The 24,956-nt window shown below is 46.7% G+C and overlaps 1 protein-coding gene and 1 non-coding gene across 2 annotated transcripts in view; both read left to right on the top strand.

Annotated features, from left to right (window-relative positions):
* The first annotated feature begins 2,680 nt into the window (after nt 1-2,680).
* The window catches only part of LOC119177907 (uncharacterized), a 56,649-nt gene continuing 34,373 nt past the window's right edge, over nt 2,681-24,956 (top strand). Inside the window, exon 1 of the mRNA XM_075876567.1 lies at nt 2,681-3,918. Coding sequence (XP_075732682.1) covers nt 2,713-3,918 — 1,206 coding nt within the window. The 5' untranslated portion in view covers nt 2,681-2,712. The remainder of the gene's footprint in view (nt 3,919-24,956) is intronic.
* TRNAT-CGU (transfer RNA threonine (anticodon CGU)) lies at nt 7,594-7,666 on the top strand. The gene has a single exon. It is a non-coding gene; the product is annotated as a tRNA-Thr (tRNA).

The following is a 24,956-nucleotide window of genomic DNA, read 5'->3' on the forward strand; positions in this document are numbered from 1 at the left end:
CCAATAGTATTTCAGGCGAATCCTGGCGAATGTTCGGCTCACACCCATGTGTCCAGATGTTGGCTCGTCGTGGCATGCGTGCAAAATTTCCTCTCGCATGGCTGTGGGCACGACTAGTAAAAACGTTTCACCATTAGGTTCGAAGTTCCTCCTGTAAAGGACACTTCCACGAAGGCAGAACGCGGAGAGCCCTCTGGAGAATATGCGAGGGACTTGAACGTCGAGACCCTGCAGGTGTTGTATAAGCGCCAGCAAATCCGGGTCATCTCGTAGTTGAGCTATTTCGGATGCGTCGACAACGCCTAGAAAGGGGAAGTCTTCCTCTTCAGGTACACTTGGATCGACGGGAGAGCGTGACAGGCAGTCGGCATCACTGTGTTTCCTTCCAGATTTGTACACGACCGTAATGTCATACTCCTGCAGCCTGAGGCTCCATCTTGCTAGTCGACCTGACGGGTCCTTGAGATTTGCCAGCCAGCATAGAGCATGGTGGTCACTGACAGCTCTGAACGGTCTACCATAAAGATAGGGTCGAAACTTGTTTATTGCCCAGATGACTGCGAGGCACTCTTTTTCAGTTGCAGAGTAGTTAGTCTCAGCTTTTGATAGTTTGCAGCTGGCATAGGCTAACACTTTCTTTTGACCATTTTGCCACTGGACAAGGATGGCGCCGAGGCCGACATTGCTGGCATCGGTATGGACTTCAGTGTCAGCTGTCTCATCAAAATGGGCAAGTATTGGTGAACACTGTAGTCGTTTTCTTAATTCGTCAAAAGCTTTCTGTTGTTCGCTTTCCCATGTGAAGGGCACGTCGTCTTTTGTCAGTTTTCCAAGAGGATCCACAATCTTTGAGAAATTTTCAACAAATAGCCTATAGTAGGCACATAAACCCAAAAATTGACGCACTGACTTTTTGTCTCTGGGTGAAGGGAACCTCTGAACAGCGGCTGTCTTTTCAGGATCAGGACGAACACCATCGAAGCTAATGACATGTCCAAGGAATGGCAGCTCTTCGAAGCCGAAGTGGCATTTTTCGGGTTCGATTGTCAATTTTGCTGACCGGATGGCTTCCAATACTGTGCGTAGTCGCTCTAGATGTTTGTCAAATGTTGCAGAGAATACCACCACGTCATCCAAATACACTAGGCATGACTGCCATTTCGATCCGGCAAGGACAGTGTCCATCATTCGCTGGAACGTTGCTGGTGCGGAACAGAGGCCGAATGGAAGCGCTTTAAATTCGTAGCGGCCATCTGGTGTAACGAATGCCGTTTTTTCACGGTCCCGCTCGTCGACCTCTAGTTGCCAATATCCGCTTTTCAGATCTAAGGAGGAGAAAAACTTTGCGGATCGCAACCGATCTAGTGTATCGTCGATACGTGGCAAGTGTAGACATCGACTTGCATGTTACTGCCCAGTTGTATGAATTTGGTGACTAGTATCATGGTTGCCACTTAACCAGTTTTGATGACCTTAAGAGGTGAGCGTAGGTCACGCACAAATATACAGCTGGCGTTCAGAACTTTAGATTTCATATCGTCACCATTTCATTTTTTTTAATTTGTTCAGTTCGGGAAGACTTGAAACGTCACCCATAAATGCCAGCTGCAGTATTAGAGCTACCCAGGCACACCAGTAATCAGCCAAATATATCCTCCCCTTTGTAGTCATCGACATGTTCAGAACGATTAGAGTAAACCTTTCTGCCTCCCTTTTAAAGCAGTTACAAGAAATGTGCCAATATCCTACAGAATCCCCTTTATCACTATGCAGCAGTTCTTAAATCAAGTACTCAGTGTGTGTTTCTTTACATATATATATATATATATATATATATATATATATATATATATATATATATATATATATATATAAGGGGAAGAAGTGTATACCTAAGGGCTCGTTTTTTCGTGTTTTTTAACACAATAATAATGAGATATAACAGACAGTAATGCCAAGGAATGTACAGGGGAAGTTATTAAGATGAATGGAATGTAAATAAGAAGAAAGAAAAGTGGATGAAAAAATTACCAACTGAGAGCAGGAATCGAACCTACGACCTTCGAATTACGCGTTCGATGCTCTAACCACTTAGCTATCACAGCGGCCCTCCCTCCATCCACTTTTTTGGGTTTATCTGTGAATTTAGAAGTAGGAGCGACAGTCAGCGCCATCTATAAGCCAAACAATGAGTGTGAAAACACTCTTATGCGCATGTTTGGCGTCACGTAGCACGTGAACTTATTATGAGCGGGCAGCTGATTAATTGTCCCTCTTATACAACCTAAACACACCAAGTCTGCCAGTACGAGACCCTCGTTCAATGAAATAAGGGAAAGAAGTGTATACCTAAGGGCTCGTTTTTCCGTGTTTTTTAACACAATATTAATGAGATATAACAGACAGTAATTTCATTACTTGAAATAAGACCCTTATTTCATTGAACGAGGGTCTCGTACTGGCAGACTTGGTGTGTTTAGGTTGTATAAGAGGGACAATTAATCAGCTGCCCGCTCATAATAAGTTCACGTGCTACGTGACGCCAAACATGCGCATAAGAGTGTTTTCACACTCGTTGTTTGGCTTATAGATGGTGCTGACTGTCGCTCCTACTTCTAAATTCACAGATAAACCCAAAAAAGTGGATGGAGGGAGGGCCGCTGTGATAGCTCAGTCATTCTGCTTCTGGACGCCGGTTGGTGCAGACGCAGGATGGAAAGCTCATCCCGAGCAGCGACAGCGGCCGACGCCGGCCGCGGTACAGCGTCTCCCCTCGTTCCAAAGGACTACAGGATTATTCTGCCTTCGTTGCCATCAGGTGAAGCGATGCGTCGAGCAGTAGCTCTACACTGCGACGTCAGCGGCCGACCGTACCGCATCGACGACTTCAGGAAACCTCTCAAAGATTTAGGCGTCATACAGCAAGTAAGTGGCATCGGAGCATATCAGATGTCGCACGTGTGGCTATTGAACATGAAGACCGTGGAAGCAAACAAAGCGCTGACAGACGCAGGCGTTCTTAAAGTTAAAGACCGGGCATGTCTCGTCATTGACCCGACGCGGCAAGAGGTTAAAATGAAATTGCACTGGCTAGCATTCGATGTTACGAAAGACGCTATTCGACGTGCCTTCTATGAATACGGCTACGTCAAGGAGGTGACCGATGACCGATGGAGAGTCGAGGATTTTGAAGGAGTTGAATCGACCACTCGTGTAATACGCATGCAACTACGAGATGGCGTTTCTGTGGATCAACTGCCCCATCAGGTGCGTATTGGCAGCAGTACGGCACTGGTCGTGGTGCCGGGAAGACCGCCTTTGTGCTTGCGGTGCCGAAGTACGGGACATATGCGACGCGATTGTAAGGTCCCAAGGTGCAGCGAATGCCACTCTTTCGGTCATGAGCAGGACGAGTGTAACCGTTCATACGCACGAGCTGCAGGGCGACGTCCAGAGACTCAACAGAGTGAACTTCTCATGGATGAGGAGGAATCTGAACAAGCGTCTTTGCCGGCGACACCACAGAAGCAGACGACATCGGACGACACGCCGGTGCTGAAGAAAAGCAAGCAAGTTTCTTCAGCCCCGGACACGAACGCCGAACGGAAGATGGGAAGTCAAGCGGCCCCAACGACTAGCGAACAGACGCGTCCTGCGCCTGCGATGCACGCCACGTCGCAGCTGCAAGCAACGCGCCCTGAAACGCCGGCGTCCCAGGCCAACGCTGCTTCAACTCCTCTAAACTCGGCTTCACAGCACTCTTTGGCGAACGAAACACACGAAAATGAGGATTTGCCTAGTGACCTGGATACCTTAAGCATGGAATTAGAATCGGCGTCTGCAAAACGGCGTCGCGATTCAGACGATGGTGCTCAAGTAGACGAAACGCAAGTAAAGTCGGAAGTGCAGTGGAAGGTGGTCAGTGGAGGCAAGAAACGAAACGCTGCCCGACAACGGTCGTCGTCGCTCAAACGCGACGATGGCCGCTCAAACTAAAGGTGAACAATATGGATCCACCCTGGACGACGAGAGCCCAATAAGTGAACGTGCAGGGCTCTCAGCTCAGACCCGCTCACCGATCACTTCGCTGAGCGGGTTCGTGAAAGTAGCGACGCTCAATGTACGAGGACTGGCTTCCAGGAAGAAACAGACTCAGCTCTACAGACTAGCCATGGACCAAGACCTGGACATTATTGCAGTTCAGGAAACCAAAGTGGAGAGCGTGGGCGCCACCGAGAGCCTACTGCAACGTTTCACCGGACGCTACACCGCCAGCGTCAGTCATGCAGTTGGTAGGTCGGCAGGGTGTGTGATCTTTGTGCGGAATAGTTTAGGTGCCAGTGTTCAAAACGTCACGTCTGACTCATCCGGAAGGTTTGTTGTATGTGATTTGACCTTCTTTTCTCTTAATTGGCGAGTGATTTGTTTATATGCACCTCTTAAAGTTGATGAACGGTGTGTAACATTCGACGAAATTCGTACTTATTGTGAATGCGATCGCATAGTCATCCTTATGGGAGATTTTAATTGTGTGATCAGTGCCAATGATAAAACAAGTACATCCAATTTCAACGACTCAAGCACAGTCGCGTTAACGAATCTGATTTCTGACTTAGACCTTGAGGATGTTGCAGAGTGTATTGGTAAAGGACCAACACTGTATACGCATTTCCAAGGCTCCAGTCATGCGCGCCTAGATAGGGCTTACGTATCACTGGATTTAATTCCGATTATCAGTGAGTACAATGTCCTCTCTATTTCATTTAGTGATCATTGCTCAGTATCATTTGTAATAGGTAAAAGAAATAGACGTAGACCAGTATTTAACTGGGACACGTGGAAGCTGAATTCTAATCTCTTGGAAGATGAAAAATTTATGTACAGTGTTCGAGAGGCGTTGGTAAACATAGATAGTGGAGACCAAAAATACGGAGTGAAGTGGGAACAATTTAAACAGAACATAAAGTTGAAAGCTATAGAACGCTCATGTGTAATAAAACACGGAAAGAGTGAAGAAGAAAGAACCCTACGTTTAAATCTCAAAGAACTGCTAGCAGAGGACAGCAAAACGCCAGGCTTATTCACAAATGATATAAGGTCAGTAAAGTCCAAATTGGAACAAATTGATGAGGAGAAGTATCGTGGCGCACAAATAAGGGCAAGGGCAGAGAAAATGACCGTAGGAGAGAAACCGACCAAAAGAATGCTTGGTCTCGAAAAACGAAACGCTCAGCGGAATGTTATACATCAGATTGAATACATGGGTAACATTACAAGTGAACAAAGATATATAGAGGATGCTTTCAACGAGTACTACACCACTTTATTTGATAAATGTAAAGTAAATGTAGATGAATTCAAGAATGAATTTTTAAAATTAATGCCAAAGGTTGAGGACTGCAGAAAAGACAGCCTAGAATGTCCTATTTCTGAACCGGAAGTGACAAAAGCAATCATTGCCCTCCATTTGGGAAAGTCCCCAGGACCTGATGGCTTAACAGCCGCATTTTATAAGGAATTCAAACATGAACTAGCACCAATCCTGGCAGCGGTTTTTAACGAAGCCTTAGACATAAAGACTCTGCCACCTTCTTTTCTGCTATCTCATACTATTTTAATTCCAAAAACTGAGGACGCAGTTAAATTACGTGAAGTGAAATCGTACAGGCCAATCAGTCTCTCAAATATCAACTACAAAATTTTGATGAAAGTGCTAGCAAGGAGACTGCAGACAGTTATTAATAACATTGTAGGCGAGCACCAGACATGTGGGATTAAAAGGCGCACTATATTCACAAACATTCACAAGGCACGAAGTGTATTGGAGTGCTGCGATGCCACAAACGATCACATCGCGATGATCCAGATAGATTTAGAAAAAGCATTTGACCGAGTACCGCACGAAATTCCTTTTCTTTTGTTAGACAATGTCAATGTTGGCAAAGTAATTCGAGATACAGTTCGAATGGCATATACTGGATGTAAAACTCGGCTAATCATCAACAAAGTTCTCGGGAAACGAATTAATGTCAGACGTTCTGTACGACAAGGCTGCCCCTTGTCTTCCCTCCTATTTTCAATTTATATAGAGTCATTTTGCCAAAAAGTCATGAAAAGCAATAACATAGTGGGGTACAAACTACAAGAAGCTGAAGTACGGGTACTGGCATATGCAGATGATATAGCTGTGTTTTGTAAAGATTATGATAGTATCGCTGGAACCATAAAAATTGTGAACCTTTATTGTAATGCAAGTGGTAGTTTGGTAAACTGGAGCAAGTGCCTGGGTTACTGGCACGGCGAATGGCCTGTGACTCCACAATTTGTGGCTGGTATTTCATGGACTACTACTCCGGTACGATACCTAGGTGTGCCATTAGAATATTATTGTGACAGTGAACCGTGCTGGCGGCGTCAGGCCGTGGAGCTACGAGAAAAAGCTGAACAACTCAATGGATTCCAGCTATCAATTTTCGCCAGAGCGACATTTTGTAACGTATTTTTAGTCAGTAAGCTCTGGTATGTCCTTCAGGTAATGCATTGTTCACGTGTGAATTTACAGAAGCTTCATCGAATATTTGCTGTTTTCTTGTGGGGTTCTTCTTGGGAGCGAACAAGTAGAACTAACTTATTCAGACGGGTTCGCTCTGGAGGACTTGGTCTGTGTCATTTGTACCTTCGTCAGTTAGTTAATCGGTTTATGTTTTTCCGAAATAATCAAGACCCATTCATACGTACTGTTATACAGCTTAGGCTTGGAAGACGGTTGCCAGAAATTGTGGTAGCATCTGTTCACATGAAGGCAAGTATTAGAGGTTTCTTAAAAGAAGTTGTTGATTCATGTCTCTTTCTAAAAACGCGTTTTTCATTGGAATACCTCAGTACGGTATCGCGTAAAAAGTTATACAAAGATTTAGTAGACACAGTTCTTCCTGTTCCCCTATATAGAGCATTATACCGTGTAGGCTCAGGCCAAAATGTCTTAAGCCGTGTAAAAAAAATGGAGGTAACACCTGGAGCGAAATCCTTTTTCTTTAAGTTGCACACTGGGACCTTGCCCGTGAAAACATGGATGCAAGAAAAAGGCTTATTCGTTCCTTGGGGTGTTGATTGCCTTCTCTGCAAAAAGCCGGAAACAATTGAACATGTTTTCCTGGACTGCTGGGATGCAGTCTTTTTCTGGGATGTTCTCCAAAGGACTTTGAAAAAGGATCTGCCTCTCGATGTCTATGGCATCAGATTTCTACCAGCATCAAATGAAGAAGGAATACCTTTCGACCTAGTTATGTTACTGGGCCTGTACGGTATATGGCAATCTAGAATGGCGGTGCGCCATGCTGATGTTAATGCACGTCCGGTTAGGCAATATTTCTTTCAATCTGTCTGTTCGTTCGTAGAAGCACAAAAGGTTCAACAAGAGGTGCCCGAATGGCTTCATCAAGTAGAAAGCCTTCTACAGATGAAGGAATTTTAAAAAGCCTGTTAAATATGATGCTTTTTACCTCTTTTTTTGTTTCATGTTTCTACTTTGTTTGATGTATATATGTTTGTGAATGTTGTATGTAAACAGGCAATAAAGAAAGAAAAAAAAAAGCTGTGATAGCTCAGTGGTTAGAGCATCGAACGCGTAATTCGAAGGTCGTAGGTTCGATTCCTGCTCACAGTTGGTAATTTCTTCATCCACTTTTCTTTCTTTTTATTTACATTCCATTGATCTTAATAACTTCCCCTGTACATTCCTTGGCATTACTGTCTGTTATATCTCATTAATATTGTGTTAAAAAACACGGAAAAACGAGCCCTTAGGTATACACTTCTTTCCCTTATTTCATTTAACGAGGGTCTCGTACTGGCAGACTTGGTGTGTTTAGGTTGTATAAGAGGGACAATTAATCAGCTGCCCGCTCATAATAAGTTCACGTGCTACGTGACGCCAAACATGCGCATAAGAGTGTTTTCACACTCGTTGTTTGGCTTATAGATGGCGCTGACTGTCGCTCCTACTTCTAAATTCACAGATAAACCCAAAAAAGTGGATGGAGGGAGGGCCGCTGTGATATCTCAGTGGTTAGAGCATCGAACGCGTAATTCGAAGGTCGTAGGTTCGATTCCTGCTCACAGTTGGTAATTTTTTCATCCACTTTTCTTTCTTCTTATTTACATCCCATTGATCTTAATAACTTCCCCTGTACATTCCTTGGCATTACTGTCTGTTATATCTCATATATATATATATATATATATATATATATATATATATATATATATACTTAAACACCTTAAACAACTTAAAAGTTGTTTGACAACAGCTCCATTGACATTGAATATGAACATCTATTCATTGATTTGGATGTAAGAAAGACGGAAAAAAATTTTGTGCTGGGAAGTTTCGAAGGTGATGAAGCAGTGCCAAATAACCTGAACCAATCTTGCTGAAGTACACGAAATATGTTACGTTCTGATATATTACATCATCACTTGCCGACTTTCAGTCCAATATATTGTTGCTTCATGCATTGCAAATTATTGTTTCCACTACAACATGCAAAATTATTATTATTTTTAAATATTGTGCAGAAAGTCGCCTGTAATGTTTACATGCAGAGACTGTGCTAATGCATAAGCACTGTGCTAACAGCTAATCTTTATTGTCTGTGATGCTCTTGCTGCTCTGCTTTGTCATTGCTTTCTTTGTTCTATTTGTTAAAATATTACGTTGTACATGTAGAGACGAGCAAGTGATGCAATGTTTGCAGTCTCCTCTGTACATCCATGAACTCTTATTCTGAAAATTTCCTTGGCCTGAGTTGGCTCCCCTCTTAGTTATTTAGATACTTTATGAAATAAATTGTTTTGAAACCCTCACATGCAGAATTCTAAAGCCTCTTACAAACACTCAAATGTGTACTGTCACTGGTTCAGTACTAAGGACCTCAATTTCTTTATCGTTTAAAACCTGTGACGGTTTATCCTCTTCTTTCCTTGTCAAGAAGGCTCCCGCTTTTCCTTTCCCTCGCATTTTGAAGGCAGCGAACTGTTCCCAGAGAGCAGTTCATATTTGCAAGTCTGTCCTGAATATTCCGAAACTCGGGTAACAGCTTTACTTCCGAATTCCATTCAAATTTTGTCACAGAAGCGCCGTCAATGTCAATTTTGTAGTTGAACTTCTCTAGCCTCTCGTAAGGTTAAATAGGAAAAGCCCTATTGGAATCTGAACCTTGCAGAATTTAAGGCCTGGACCTTAACAGATAAAGCTAGGCTAGAAGAGTTACTTCAGGAGTTAGAAAGGATCAAGTGGCATATTATTGGCCTTAGCGAAGTTAGAAGGACTGGAAAAACATAGAGTAATAAATAGAGGACACATCATGTGCTATACATAACTTGCAAGGGACATTTCCTATCCTCCGTCCACCATTATTGAGCCATGGAGCACATACGTCCCACTGATCATTATAAGTATTTACGTTCATACAGCGGATCGTTTGGCATAGGGCACGTATTTGATCATTTGCCTTATGCATATAATGAAGAAGAATCACTCAGGAAATTATGCTGCCAGCAGCAAAGCAATGTTGACTAGAGAACTCAGATCTTCTGTGCCTGCCCAGGTCCGTGGTGTCACATGTAATGGGTGAAACGACTTATCACGGGATTCGGAAACATAACTTGCTTGTTATGAAGTGAATGTTGATGTGCGTATAAGCCATGTTCTCCACTTCCTGGACACCTACACATAGTGTTCATGTGATGTCACTTCCGCCGTTGTCAACCTCTCCCGTCATGCCCAGGTACCTCGCTGGGTACCTACGGCAGTTCGCATGCTGCAGCGCGGTTTGTTGGGGGCTCGTCATCGGTTGTTGTGGACAATGTTGAAAGGGAAGCATTGTGGTTTTTTGTTGTCATACTTTAACGAGCTCATCAGATCACGAAGGCCTTGTTTTTTCACTCGATACAAGACCAGAAAATCAAGATGTGCGACACGTATACCAGCCACCGCGTACACCGGCTGCCCGCCACGGCCTACGAGGGCCCATTATCTCGCTTTCACTACAAACACTACGAATTGCGTGGCCCAAGAACAAGTGAAAGCCCAAAGTCTCTCGAGCCCCAATTTTAAGAGTGGATGAGCGAAGCGCAGCAGCTCCTATCGAAAACGAGTCGTGCAGAGCTATATTAATAAATATATATTGAAATATTAATTTAATACATATTCATTATATTACATAATATATATTAATTAATTATTATATGTTATTTATAATTAATATATGCTAATATGTTAATTAGAATTGTTATACACTAATCAATATATATATATATATATATATATATATATATATATATATATATATATATATATATATATATTAATTGTAGTGACGAGGAATACATTGCTGCCGCCCATGCCACCAAAATAGCCGTGCCCCCCCCCCCCCCAAGTATTTTAAACAGTGGTGCTGTTGAGCCTCTTTGATTGAAATTCATAGAAACAGCCGAAAAAAATATTATGCGAGGCAGATAGAGCAGATAGATAGAGATAGAGCCGCAGTACTGCCGATCATCACTTTTTTTTTCGCATATGTTTCGACACCTTTTTTCACCTTGTATTTTACTTTTTTTGTACACTAATGTACAGTCGAGTCTCTGAAAATGATGGAGACTGTAATAGGGAATTAATTGACAAATTTTTTGTAAATCCGTGCCATCCAAACACACCAGTATTTTTCGCAAAATCGCAATGTGCATTCTCAATTTTAGATAACAACTTTCCGCGAAGAAACACCCCCGAAGCTTTGCTCCCTCTTCGGGGATTACTAAATCAACTTGCCTAACCAGCAGCCCTCAGACTTGCATCGTGAGGCAAAACTAAACGGGCGCAAGCACGAGGAGACAACACAGCAGCAGTAAGCGACGAAGTCGGTAGGTACCCGGGCATGTCGGTGGCGCATTTCGGAAGTGACAAAGAGGCGCTGCGTGACGCACGTGCACACTATGTATTGCGTGTGATCGCACCGGTTTGCGATCACCTTTGGCAAATAGTACATCCTCCTGTTTATTTTTTATCTCATTTACACCTAATACTTCTTGTGCAGCAGTCAAATAGCATCACACAAATCGCCACAGCAACATATGGCACTGAGAGTAAACGTGAGAGCCGCACAGCTCGACTCGGTATCATCTGCTGCCATGTACTCCGTGATGGTAGCGCATATGAAGAGATAACATCTGAAAGTTCCGCTGTGTGACGTAATTGCAAGTTATGTATAGAGGACTTTCTGACAGGAGAGAATGTTGTGCCGGATTTTAAATTTAGAAAGGCCTCGCAGGTAACATTGAAGATTTCTCTAGTATCAAAACAAAAGGGTGGTGAGCCTCATCATCAACTAAGCAAGTGATAAAAACTCAAATTAGTACAGCATCATGCCTCAACATCTCGTCATGACTCATGAAAACGGAGAAGTAGAACAGCTATACGAGAATATCAAACTAGCAATGAGATAAGGGCACACCCATTACACCATAATCAAGCAAAAGTAGTCCGCCAAAGTGGATCAGTATCTATGGTGCTCTGCTACTAACCCAAAGTCACGGGTTCAATCCTGGCCACAGCGGTCGCATTTCGGTGGAGGTGAAATGGTTGAGGCCCACGTGTGCGATGTCGGTACATGTTAAGGAACACCATGGTCAAAAATTCCGGAGCCCTCCACTATGGCATATTGAGGATAACCATATCGTAGTTTTGGGATGTAAAACCCCAGATATTTTCAACCCAAAAGGAGGAACAAAACAAAATGGGGAAGAAGTATTATGTGAAAGAGGAAATTATGGTATTGACTCTAGGAATACCAGAAGAGAGATGTTGATGGATTTTGCAGATTAGAATAGGCTTTGCATAATGAATACCTTTTCTGCAAGGATGAAAATAGGAAATGGACATAAGAAAGCTCTAATGGACAAACAAAAAATGACAGATTTTATTTTATGCGGAAACCCAGGCATAGTAGAAGACATTGATGTTATAAACCAGGTAAAATGCAGTGACTATGGCTTAGCAAGGACAAAAATAGTACTTTATTAGAGATCTTGAGCAAGATTAGACATAAAAAGACAACCCAACCTAGACATAGTAAGAATAAGATCAGAAGATTTTAAAGTTATGATTGAAAACAAATATGCAGCTTTAAGAGAGGAGGATAATGTAAACGTTGAAGGGATGAACTAAACAGTAATAAGACTGATCTCTGAAACAGCTATCAAAGTTAAAAGTGAAGCACCGAGAGAAGCAGTAGGCAAATTTCCCAATTCACTCAGGGCTTAAAACATGGGTAAGACTAACTAAATACCTAAAATAGAGTTTACTGAGCCGACAAAGCTTATCAACAAAAGGAAAGTCTATGACATAAGGAACTACAATGTCAAAGCGGTAGAAACAGCACTAAAAAAAGGGCACATTAGAAAGGCCATATGGTATATGCAGCGGGAAAAATCAAGTGGCTATAATGAAATAACAATTTATCTATGTAAAGGACAGAGCAGAATTTACTTGGGAGAAACTGTCTACGCTTTATACTGAATGTCTCTGGATGGCAACGGTTCCCGTGAGCTGAAAAAATGCCAACATTATACTACTACATAACAAAGGAGACATCGAAGGCTTAAAGAACTACAGGCCCATCAGCTTCATGTATATACAAAACATACACGAAAGTAATCTTCAACAATATAAGAGAGACTTGATTTCAACCAATGCAAAGAACAAGCTGGGTTCAGGAAAGGCTACTCAACAATGAATCACATTGATGTGATAAATCAGGTAATCAATGAAGCTGCTGAACATAAACCCCCTTTACTTAACCTTCATAGACTACGAAAAGGCATTTGACTCAGTGGAAATATCTGCACTTTTAAAAGCACTAAATCAACATGGAGTAGCCATATTTTACGTCAATACTATACCTGGCACCTATAAAGACTCCACTGTTACCTAAATTCTTCACAAGAAAAGCAATAAAATTGCTATCAACAAAGGAGTAAGACAAGTCGATACTATGTGCCCAATGTTCACCGCATACTTTGAAGAAGTGTTTAAACAGCTAGACTGGAAGGAAACGGGAATCAAGGTTGACAGAGTATGGCTTCACAATGTACCATTTGCAGATAAATAACATGGTGCTCTTAATTCAGTAATGATAGCAACAAATTGCATAAGATGGAGGATGTGAACTGATAAAATATTATTATAGACCTCAAAATGAACATGGCAAAAACAAAGATAATGTAGAATGGCCTGGCACAACAGAAAGAATGTAACATCGAAAACCATACATTGGAGTGTATACTGTTACGACCGGCCCTGGGGAGCCAAGCAGGGAGAGTTTGGGGGAGAACCGGTTCTTGACCTGATGGTGTCGTCCACTCCCACCTCCCCATTCGGGTTCCTCCTCGCCGGGAGAGCTACGGGGTCTGCTGTGCGTTCGTGACCATATTTGGTAACATTTTGGGGCGCCGGGACCATATATGGACCTCGTGTTGGGTGGTGCCACTCCTTGTGTTGTGAGAGGTGTTTTCCCCTCCCTCGTGGCCGAGGTGCCGGCGACACCGTATTGGCTGACGATGCGGACAAGGCGCCCAGTGTCAACGGCGCGGCGCTATAAAATGCCGAAGACGTTTTGTATCGCACGCACTCTTCTCTCTTCTCTCTTTGGGTCAGTTGACCACTTCTCCACATGTAAATATATCTCTGTTGTTCGTTCGGGCGCTTCTCGCTGAATTGTTGGACGATGGATCCTGCGACGGGGCCAGCTACCGAAAACGAGACCGGCAGGACCCGGTGTTGCGTTTCGCGGCGACCGCAGTCTGCGGGTAGCGGGGCCGATCGCCGTCGCACCGTCGAGCCAAGGACCAGGGGAGAGCTTTGAGCAAACTTAACGGATTTATTTACATCTTTACAGGGAGTTGTCGAGATGACAGAAGAGAAGAGAAGAACTAGTGGTTTTCACAAACCACGAGCGTGGTGGTTAAACTTTACATAGTTCAGAGCAAGGTTTAGAGCGACGTCCAGCACTCTGCCGCGTCGTTTTATGCCCTGTCGGGCTCCTCCTCTACGAGTCGACCACCAATCACGCACACACAGGTGAGGGGGGGGGGCGAGCATGCAAGGTCCACGTGAACACTGCACTTTGGTGGCGCCAGCAGGGCTCTTCCTCGTCGTGTGTGAGCCTTTAGTCGAGAGTGCCCACAATCCTGGCCGCATACTTCAAAGGGTCCGCCGATTATGTTCGCTCAATTAGCGGGGCGATCCGCGGCAGCCGCCGCGGTCTCCCCCAGGAAGACGCCGTCCCTGTTGTCCTCTTGGTGGCGTCTTGGCGACACTACGTCTCGTACTCCGGGACAATGCCTGGCGGGCATAGGCAGTCAGCCGGTCGGCTACTTGACAATGGATTAAACAAGCGCCGATCTTTTGAGAGGTGCCCGGTTCGTGGAATCCTCTGGGGAGAGCCCTTTGACCAGCGCCGTCGTCGTCTGCCGTTTAACGCGCCAACGATGCGTGACTGGCCCAGGCGGGAGATAGAGTGGCGGCTCCAAAACCCTCTTTGGCGACATTCCATCCCGTTGGCGCCGCTGTCAATCAGCAGGCGACGTCTCGTGGGGCCGGCCTCTGTTGTTTCCCCCGTCCAGACGTGGCGAGACTGTCCTTTTTGCACTAATCCGGCGTGGCAAATGACTCGCTGGGTCAAGGCATAGCCCGATCGCTACAGCTCCTCCGCCGACGGGAAGATCTCGGACGTCGGGTAGTATCAGCTGCTCGACGGGAGAGATCACAGTAACCGCAGTCTCCCAACACCATTTAAACCACGAAGACCAACCGCTAGAACCAGCAAGCTCCGGCAATGAGTTTTCGGACAACCAGGCCGGTCTTTCAAATGTGCCACAATGCACCTACGCTTTTTTTTTCTTTTAAATGGCAACCACACTAATACTCTTGCCCATAGCTAAAAATTTTGATTACTCCAAATACCCCTTAAAATCATTACGGAAAACGTCCCTCAACGTTCCGTATAACACGACGCTCAGCTAAAGAATTCAACTGATCCCTGAGCACATACAAAATAACAAAGGGTAATGCAATTTCGTATACTAACACGCTTATTGGCTGAATGTAGTTTCATGTCAGCCCATGTTTTTAAAGAACGCACAAGACTTTGCTGTGCGCTCTAGCATGACATCTTACTCTCATCCAAAGAGCGCTAGCATACCCACACGCACCTAACCATAGGCGATATCTCTCTCACCTAGGTATCCTTAAACCCTCACCTGAACGTGAATTTTCTCAAGGAACAAACGCAAGGAACAATCACACTTGAGGTACACGTCAGGAGTGCGTAACAAAACAGGCGTTAATTTTGCGCTAAAACTCCTGTACCAAATGTTTCTCCCCATGAGCATTTCGAAAATTGCTTTTGTTTAGTTTTATTCTAAAACCTTCCCAAACATTGCTCATTTACTCTATTGAAGACGGCATGCGATGCCGCGCTTCACTAAAGGGCACGAAGCATAGAAACTCCTGCTCCGCTCAACCAACGTTACCACGCTTTCCAATTTAGCGGGCAAACCACACTTCATTTACGACTTTTGTTTTCTCAAAGAAAAACTAATTTCGAAGCAGTCGGTTGACCGACGCGGGTCACTGCTTCCGCATAACGCTTAACACTTCAACTCGAAATTTTGACAAAGCTTATACGCAAACAAAATCTAGAGGGAAGAAAAAAATGTCCAAGCCAACTAGCTGTGGAGATGACACAGGAACACCACTTTAAAACCAAATATAACCAAACAAGTATGTTTCCAAAAAAACTCCTGTGTCTGACTCTCCCTCCTACAGCTGTCGCTCCCCCTTCAGCCGTACACGCGGCGGTCGTGGACTTCGACTCTGAAATCGCGCGAGACAACCACGTGCACGAGCAACAAGCTGAACTGCAGCGTTCCGCCTCATTCGCGATTTTGGCGGTTTTCTATCAGTCCGGCGTAGGAGACCGGAGCGATGCGTGGGACAGCGTGGCCATGCTTTCTTTGGGCTAGCTCGCGTGTGGTGCTTAGCTATTGTGGCTTTTCCTTTTTCTCTAGGACCCCTTCTACAATCTCGTTCCCGCAAAGCTTTAAATCTCCTGCGTACATTCCGTCGCGGGGATGCGCGCTGGGGCCTACCCTTCCGCCGTTGGAACCTTACTTTACGCCACAAAGGACCTTTCTTTGAACTGGCTGGTAACCTACTCTTGGGCCGCTCGCCCGGCTGATTGCCCCCTCTCTCACCCCTTCGCTTTGTCGCTCGCGTACGCCTCTCTCGTTTCCGGCGACGTCTGCGACCGACCTGTCCTGCACTGCTGGTGAATTCGTTGCCGGTTGAGTTATCAATGGTTTTACCGCTCAAGGGTGCCTCTGCACCACCTGCCACAGTGTTTCGGCACTTTGATTTCTTGGCTCTGTCGCCCTGTCTGGCCGATTCACCTGTGCTAACGCTGTACTCAGGTGCGCCCTGAAACGTTCTGTGGATAGAACGGAAAGACCGGCGCTCTCCACGCAATTCCATTCGCGAACCCGCTTTCCTCTTACTTTTCGTCCGGTTGCTCGGACGCATGCAATGTAATTTTGACGCTGCTGCAAAGCTCTTGTTTGCTACGCTGACAGGCTTTGCGCCTTCTTTTACACGCGTAGTACTGTTCGTCCTCGCGGATTGGCGACGTCTCTTTCGTCTGCGCCGCTTTTTGCGCGTCGTTTCCGAGCCTCCCGATCGCACCTCACACTCGTGAACCCTCTCACAGCTTTCGTCAGCTGTCTCAGTCGCGCGGTCTAAATGATTTTCGCCCTGGTCATCTTTATTCTCACCCTCTAGACCGGCGGACTGGTTAACACACTCAGGAACAATGCAGCTGTTTCCCTTCGAAAAATCTTGCTCGCATTCCTGAGAGCTGTCTGCAACTGCACTGATACCCTTCTCTACGCTCGCTGCTTCTGAGCCTTCTCCGGTGTTCTTGCCTACTTCGACCTCATTTGCAAGATCCACCATCGCGACAAACCCAGTTGAGGTCTGTGCCAGATTCTCTAGAGCTATTCTAGCTGTTTCGCTAACAGTTAACTGGCAAAGCACCTCGTCGCACTCGCTCTGGCCTTCGTCGGCCTCTCTACTCAGCGCAGCTTCATTCGCAGCACTCAAACTCGATTCGCCTTTGAATCCGCTGCTACGTTCACACGTGCTAGCCTTCTCTAAAGCTCTGGGCTGCACCTCGCACTTCTCGTGCGCTACACTTGCGGATGGCTGAATCTTCCACTGTGTTGCCTCGACTTTTTGTTCCGACAGTTCAATATCTAGGCTGAGTGCTCGCTCGAACTCTTCACCTCGCTCCCGTTGTTCTATCTCCCATTTGCGCTCACTATTCACCTTGGTGCTATGAGAGACACGCGGACCTCTCTCAGGCTTGGTTTTAATACCAGCACACCACCGCGCGTTCTTCAACGGAGCGTTCATGAGCTTGCATTCAATTTGCTTTCTGTCAATTCTGGTGCCGAAGCACCGCAGTAAGGCTGCCTTAGCTACATTGTAACTGTTGAACTCGTCCTCGGAAAGGTACCCTATTCTACCAATTAAGTCGCATGGAAAGACACTCAATAAGGCGAAAGACCAATAGTCTTCGTCGAGCCCTAGGTCTGTGCAAACATTCTCGTAAGAGGTTAGGTAACTCTCTATATCCTCGCCCTCTTCGAATGCATGGATCCTCGAATTTACTTGAGACCATCTAAGGCACTGTATTGATCTTCTTGTCTCTTCCAGTTTTACCTTTAGGGTTTCCTTCCACTGCTCTCTCTCTTGCTCTCGCCTTTCATGACGCTCCTGTTCCTCACGCCTTTCCTGACGCTCCTGTTCCTCACGCCTTTCCTGACGCTCCTGTTCCTCACGCCTTTCATGACGCTCCTGTTCCTCACGCCTTTCCTGACGCTCCTGTTCCTCACGCCTATCCTGACGCTCCTGTTCCTCACGCTTTTTCTCGCGCTCCTGTTCCTGTTGCTTTTGAATCTCGTTCCACGTTTCTTTAATATCTTCACTGCTCAGATTCAAGCCCTCGATAGCGCTAACAATTGCGTGTTTCTTCATCCCCGTATCTACTTCTGCTCCCAGCTCCTCCCCCAGAATCAGGAGCTGATTCTTCAACAAACGCTTCCAATCCATGACAGAGAACTAGTGTGGTGCAGCTCACTCTCTACCCAGAAGTTCCGTAAATATCTGCTTCTGTGGTAGCCTCTACCAGCTAAAAGATTGCACTTCTATCTTATCAGCCTGGCAACCAAAAAACCAAAGCCAGCACTCACCAGTCCACAGCTGCCAGTCTCCATGATCTCGGCGTGTCGTTGATTCTCCGTCCTCCAGGCTCACATCCAACCGCTTGCCATCCAGTTGTTGCGGATGGAAAGGAAGGTCGCTGCTGATAGCATACCACCGCTGCCAACCAGTTGTTGCGGATGGAAAGGAAGGTCGCTGCTGATGGCATACCACCGCTGCCAACCAGTTGTTGCGTTTCGCGGCGACCGCAGTCTGCGGGTAGCGGGGCCGATCGCCGTCGCACCGTCGAGCCAAGGACCAGGGGAGAGCTTTGAGCAAACTTAACGGATTTATTTACATCTTTACAGGGAGTTGTCGAGATGACAGAAGAGAAGAGAAGAACTAGTGGTTTTCACAAACCACGAGCGTGGTGGTTAAACTTTACATAGTTCAGAGCAAGGTTTAGAGCGACGTCCAACGTCCAGCACTCTGCCGCGTCGTTTTATGCCCTGTCGGGCTCCTCCTCTACGAGTCGACCACCAATCACGCACACACAGGTGAGGGGGGGGGCGAGCATGCAAGGTCCACGTGAACACTGCACTTTGGTGGCGCCAGCAGGGCTCTTCCTCGTCGTGTGTGAGCCTTTAGTCGAGAGTGCCCACAATCCTGGCCGCATACTTCAAAGGGTCCGCCGATTATGTTCGCTCAATTAGCGGGGCGATCCGCGGCAGCCGCCGCGGTCTCCCCCAGGAAGACGCCGTCCCTGTTGTCCTCTTGGTGGCGTCTTGGCGACACTACGTCTCGTACTCCGGGACAATGCCTGGCGGGCATAGGCAGTCAGCCGGTCGGCTACTTGACAATGGATTAAACAAGCGCCGATCTTTTGAGAGGTGCCCGGTTCGTGGAATCCTCTGGGGAGAGCCCTTTGACCAGCGCCGTCGTCGTCTGCCGTTTAACGCGCCAACGATGCGTGACTGGCCCAGGCGGGAGATAGAGTGGCGGCTCCAAAACCCTCTTTGGCGACATTCCATCCCGTTGGCGCCGCTGTCAATCAGCAGGCGACGTCTCGTGGGGCCGGCCTCTGTTGCTTCCCCCGTCCAGACGTGGCAAGACTGTCCTTTTTGCACTAATCCGGCGTGGCAAATGACTCGCTGGGTCAAGGCATAGCCCGATCGCTACACCGGAGACCCAACAACTGGATGGCAGCGGCGGGATGCCGATAACCCCGAAAGCGACCACTGGACGGAGTGAGCCCGAAGTTCAACAACGGGACGACAGGAGAAGGAGGACACGAGCTCATCGACTTCCAGAGGGAATCGAACGGCACTTCTGAGAGGCACGACGCCGGAGACATGACTGCGAACTGGGTGAGTGCCGGCTTTCTCTGTTAAATTTTACCAGGCATTTACTCTATGTGTTAAGTAAAAGCTGGTAGAGAGGGGCTGTCTTGGTCATTGGGTTAACAGGTAACTTGCGTCAGGCAGAAATTGTGTGATAGCTTGGTTAAGCTCTTTCTGTCAGTGACGTCAAGGTTAACAGTGACAGGGCAGGATTCCGTGTAAGAGCTTTTGAAGCTTTATTTGTAGACTAAGTTAACGGAAAACTTGAGGCAAGGCAGGTATCTAGAGCTGTCGTTGCCGTCAAGGTTAATTAGTTGCAGGACAGGAATCTTTGTGGAACAGAGACAGCGGTACTGGAGGCAGCCATGAATCTGAAATCCCTGCGAAAGTCCATGTTGTTGCTTCTTGCAAGGGAGTTGAATCTGGAGGTGTCGGACTCTCAAAGAAAGCCAGAGCTGATAGAGGCGATTCTCGCATTGGGGGCGGAGGATGACGAGCTGTCAGAATGTGTCGAGGAGATTCAGGAGAGGCAAGCGGCAGAGGCCGAAAGAAAGGCGGCGGAGGCCGAAAGGAAAGCGGCAGAAGCCGAAGCAGATAAGATGCGAAAGCACGAGCTTGATATGAAGCGCCTCGAGCTAGAGATTAGCCATAATAGTAGAGCAGGAGGCAGCGAGGCATCCGGTACAGCAGAGCGGGTCAGGTTCAAAATGACGGACCTAACGAGATCGTACAAGCTAGGGGAGGACATTGGGCTGTTCCTCGTCAACTTTGAGAGAACTTGTGAAAGGCAAGGTTTCAGCCAGGATACGTGGCCTCAACGCTTGTTGTCCCTGCTTCCTGGGGAGGCCTCAGAAGTAATCGCGCGCCTCACGAAAGAGGAGGCTGACGAGTACAGTGAGGTAAAGTCGAGCCTTCTCAAGAAATACAGGTTGTCAGCGGAAGGTTTCAGACAAAAATTTCGCAACGCCGTAAAAGAGAACAATGATTCATACCCGGAGTTTGCTTACAAGTTAATGGACAACATGGGGGAGTGGCTCAAAGAGGCAAAGGCGTATGGGAATCATGACAAAGTGCTCGAGTGTATCGGTCTGGAACAATTCTATCAAAGGTTACCAGAAAAGGTGAGGTTCTGGGTGCAGGATAGACCGGACGTGAACACCGTAACGAAAGCCGCAGAGCTCGCTGAAGAATTCGTTACGCGCCGCGCCCTCGGGGCAAACAGCGAGCCTAAAAGGGAAAAATTCCTACGGCCGAATAAGGCGCCGTTTAGAAAACAACCGACAAGTCTCGCACAAAAGGGTGAGGAAAACGATTCATCTAACCATGGGGCGTCGGCAGAGGCAAGCAAAAGGAAATTTGAGGCAAAAAAACCGGCGGCTTGTTTCAATTGCCACGAAACAGGGCACTTCGCGAAACATTGCCCGAAAGAAAAGGTGGCCTTTTTATCTATAAATGAAGCCGACGAGAACATGAAGTTGTTGGAGCCCTATATGTACGACCTTACCGTGAACGGCAAGCAGTGTCGGGTTCTTAGAGACTCCGCAGCCACTATGGACGCAGTTCATCCGTCTTTTGTTCAGTCCGGACAGTATTCAGGAGACTGTGCCTGGATTAGACAAGCCGTAGAAGCAAACAGTCAGTGCCTCCCCGTAGCTAAAGTTGTCCTTAAAGGCGCATTTGGTACGTTGGAAACGGAAGCCGCGGTATCGCCATATCTACCCCCTCAGTATCCTTACTTATTTTCAAATAAGTCAGATCAAATGCTGAAGGAGAAAGGTCTAACGTTGGGAGAAGGCATAGTGCAGGCACTGACTAGATCGAAGGCACGTGCGCTGGCTGCGAGAGCAACATTCACTGAGGCAAACAAGCCTCGAATCGACAAAAGGCCTGGTTGCGAGTTGGGCACCACGGTAACAAATCGACTTGTGCGAGAACAGGCTGCAGAAGCCGTAGTCGCGGAGGCAACCATTCCTAAAGGCGACGTTGAACCTCCTCCCGAATTGGAAGGGGTCAATTACGCCTCGTTGACCGAGCAAATAGAAAATGCCGTTGCTCCCAAGCCGATTCCTGGTAGTACAGAGGATAGCACAGTGGGTGACACATTCCAGGTACTAGGAAATACAAAAGAGTTGTGTGTCATGCCAACTTCGGATAATTTCAGTCGGCTGCTGCAGGTGAGCCCCGCTTCATTAATAACCGAACAAAAGGGGGACCCGACGCTTAAGCAATTCCAGGACAGTTCGAAAGAGGGAATCACCAAACGAAATGTGAGATTCCAAGAGAGGAGCGGCATACTCTATCGAAAATATCTAGATAGGCGAGGTGTAGAATTTGACCAGGTAGTCGTACCTCAGGCGTATCGTCAGGATTTGCTTAGTTTGGTGCATGGAGAATCATGGTCAGGCCACTTAGGCGTAAAGAAGACGAAAAATCGTCTCTTACAGGAATACTACTGGCCTGGATGCTTTAAAGATGTAGAGAGGTTTGTAAAATCTTGCGATGTGTGTCAGCGAGTGGGTAAGCCGGGAGATAAGGCGAAATTTCCAATGAAGCTGGTACCCGTAATCACGGAACCCTTTCGTCGGTTGGTAATTGACACAGTAGGTCCTTTGCCCAAGACAACTTCAGGCTACCGTCACATCCTGACCTTAATCTGCCCAGCTACTAAATTTCCAGAGGCGGTCCCGCTAAAAGAGCTAAGTTCCGTCGAAGTAGTGAACGCACTTCTGTCCGTGTTTGCCCGGGTAGGCTTTCCTGCCGAGATACAATCAGATCAGGGCACCATTTTCACGAGTGCCTTAACGACAACCTTTTTAGAGCGGTGTGGCGTGAAATTATTGCATAGTTCAGTCTACCATCCGCAGTCGAACTCGATAGAAAAGCTTCACTCCGTGATGAAGCGAGTGTTAAGAGCCTTATGTTTTGAACGGAAAACTGACTGGGAAATGTGCTTACCTGCAACGATGTTTGCACTAAGAACTGCACCACATGAGACAACAGGGTTTACGCCAGCGGAACTTGTTTACGGCCGCAGACTGCGGTCTCCTCTTCGTATGCTGAGAGAGTCGTGGGAAGGTCAGGGTGATGATCCTGTAGTAGTGGAATATGTCCTCACCTTATTGGATCGTCTAACAACAGCCCAAGAACTGACCGAGAGTGCGATGACCAAAGCACTGCAGAAGGCTAAGCTTTACTACGATCGGACCGCTAAAGCACGACACTTTGCTGTAGGAGACAGGGTCATGTTGTTGAGGCCTTCCCAAAAGAATAAGCTTGAAGTGCAATGGGTCGGCCCGGCCGAAATTACTCGAAAATTGTCTGACACCAACTATGTGGTAAAATTACCAGGAAGTCGTAAGGCACACCAGGTGTATCATAGCAACTTACTCAAACCCTACAAAGAGAGGGAAGCCATCGTGAACATGACTTTAAATGTTCCGGAAGAGGTTCCGGCAGAAATCCCTGAATTAGCTCCCGAATCGGACGAAGTCCCGATCGAGAAAAGAGTTGAGGATTTAGTATCAAAGTCACAACTAACAACGAAGCAGAAGCAGGAATTGCGTGGTCTTTTGACCGAGTTTCAGGACAGATTTGTAAGCGAGCCAGGCCGGACATCCGTCCTCACTCATGACATAGAGCTTACCTCGTCGGAACCGGTAAGATCTAAGACGTATCGGGTGTCTCCTCGCCGGCTTGAGCTAATAAAAGCAGAGGTTAACAGGATGCTGGAATTGGGTGTTATTGAGCCGTGTGAAAGTGATTACACTTCCCCGTTAATTCTCGTGGAGGTACCCGGCAAAGATCCGCGTCCTTGCGTAGACTATCGTAAGTTAAACCTCATCACCAAGGATCAGACATACCCAATTCCCCACATTGAGGAACGCGTCGAGAGAGTAAGCAGCGCGCAATTTATCTCAACGCTAGACCTAGTGAGAGGTTACTGGCAGGTGCCGCTTACCGAGAGGGCGAGCCGATATGCTGCATTTATTTCACCATTGGGGACATTCCGCCCTAAAGTGTTGAGTTTCGGCCTAAAGAACGCGCCTTACTGTTTTTCCAACTTAATGGATAAGGTTTTGCGTGGTCAAGAGGACTTCGCATTGCCTTACTTGGACGACGTCGCCGTGTTTTCCTCGTCCTGGCCAGAACACTTGACGCATTTGAGAGCAGTACTGACACGCCTACGCGAAGCAGGTTTAACGGTAAAGGCGCCCAAGTGTCAGCTAGCACAAGCAGAGGTACTCTATCTCGGGCATGTTATCGGTCGAGGGCATCGCCGTCCCTCTGAAATGAAAGTGGCAGCTATCCGAGACTTTCCCCAGCCCCGAACGAAAACCGATATTCGGGCTTTTCTTGGAATAGCTGGTTACTATCGTAAGTACATCCCTAGATATTCCGACATTGCCAGCACTCTTACTGACGCGTTGCGCAAGACCGAGCCCCAAATGGTCGACTGGGAGGAGGAGAAAGAAAAGGCTTTCCGCGTTTTGAAAGCGGCCTTGTCGAGCCAACCTTTGCTTAGTTCACCGGACTACTCGAGGCCTTTCATAGTCCAATGCGACGCTAGTGATAGAGGCATGGGGGCGGTTCTTAGTCAAAAGGATGAGGGGGATCAAGAGCATCCCGTCATATATGTTAGCTGGAAACTCACCCTTCGCGAGCAGGTTTACAGCGCTAGCGAAAAGGAATGTGCGTGCTTGGTTTGGGCAGTCCAGAAACTGGCTTGTTATATTGCCGGAAGCAAGTTCATTGTGGAAGTGGACCACTGTCCTCTCACCTGGCTACAGACCATGTCCTCTAAGAACGGCCGCCTGCTGCGTTGGAGCCTCGTTTTGCAACAATATACGTTTGAAATACGCTACAAAAAGGGTGTACTTCATGGCAACGCTGATGGCTTAAGTCGATGCCCCTGACGCGAGAGGATGTCTCGAGAACTCTGGCATTTTTTTTCCTGACCTAGACAAGAGCTAGTGATTGTTTTTTTACTCTTTTAGGTGTACTTGTTTGAAAACGTTGAAGACACGGCTATCCAGGGTTTCGGGTTCGGTGTGCTTCCAGTGTTGTTGTTTTGTGTCACCTTAAAGTGTGAGTAACATTTTGAATAAATTGTGTATTTCCTTTAATATCAGTTAAAGGGGAAAATTGCCTGGTGGGGTTTGGCGGAATTGTCCGGCGCTCACCGGCTGAGTAGTTGTGTTTTCATGTGCGTATGTGACGTCTGTTGAGCCCTCAATGAAGCAGGTGTTGCCCTCTACTTCATCAAAGACGGTCGTCACCAAACCGACTGCCGGCGCTGATCTCTC

The sequence above is a fragment of the Rhipicephalus microplus genome, chromosome X (genome assembly GCF_043290135.1).
Source record: "Rhipicephalus microplus isolate Deutch F79 chromosome X, USDA_Rmic, whole genome shotgun sequence".
In the NCBI taxonomy this organism is placed as follows: Eukaryota; Metazoa; Arthropoda; class Arachnida; order Ixodida; family Ixodidae; genus Rhipicephalus; species Rhipicephalus microplus.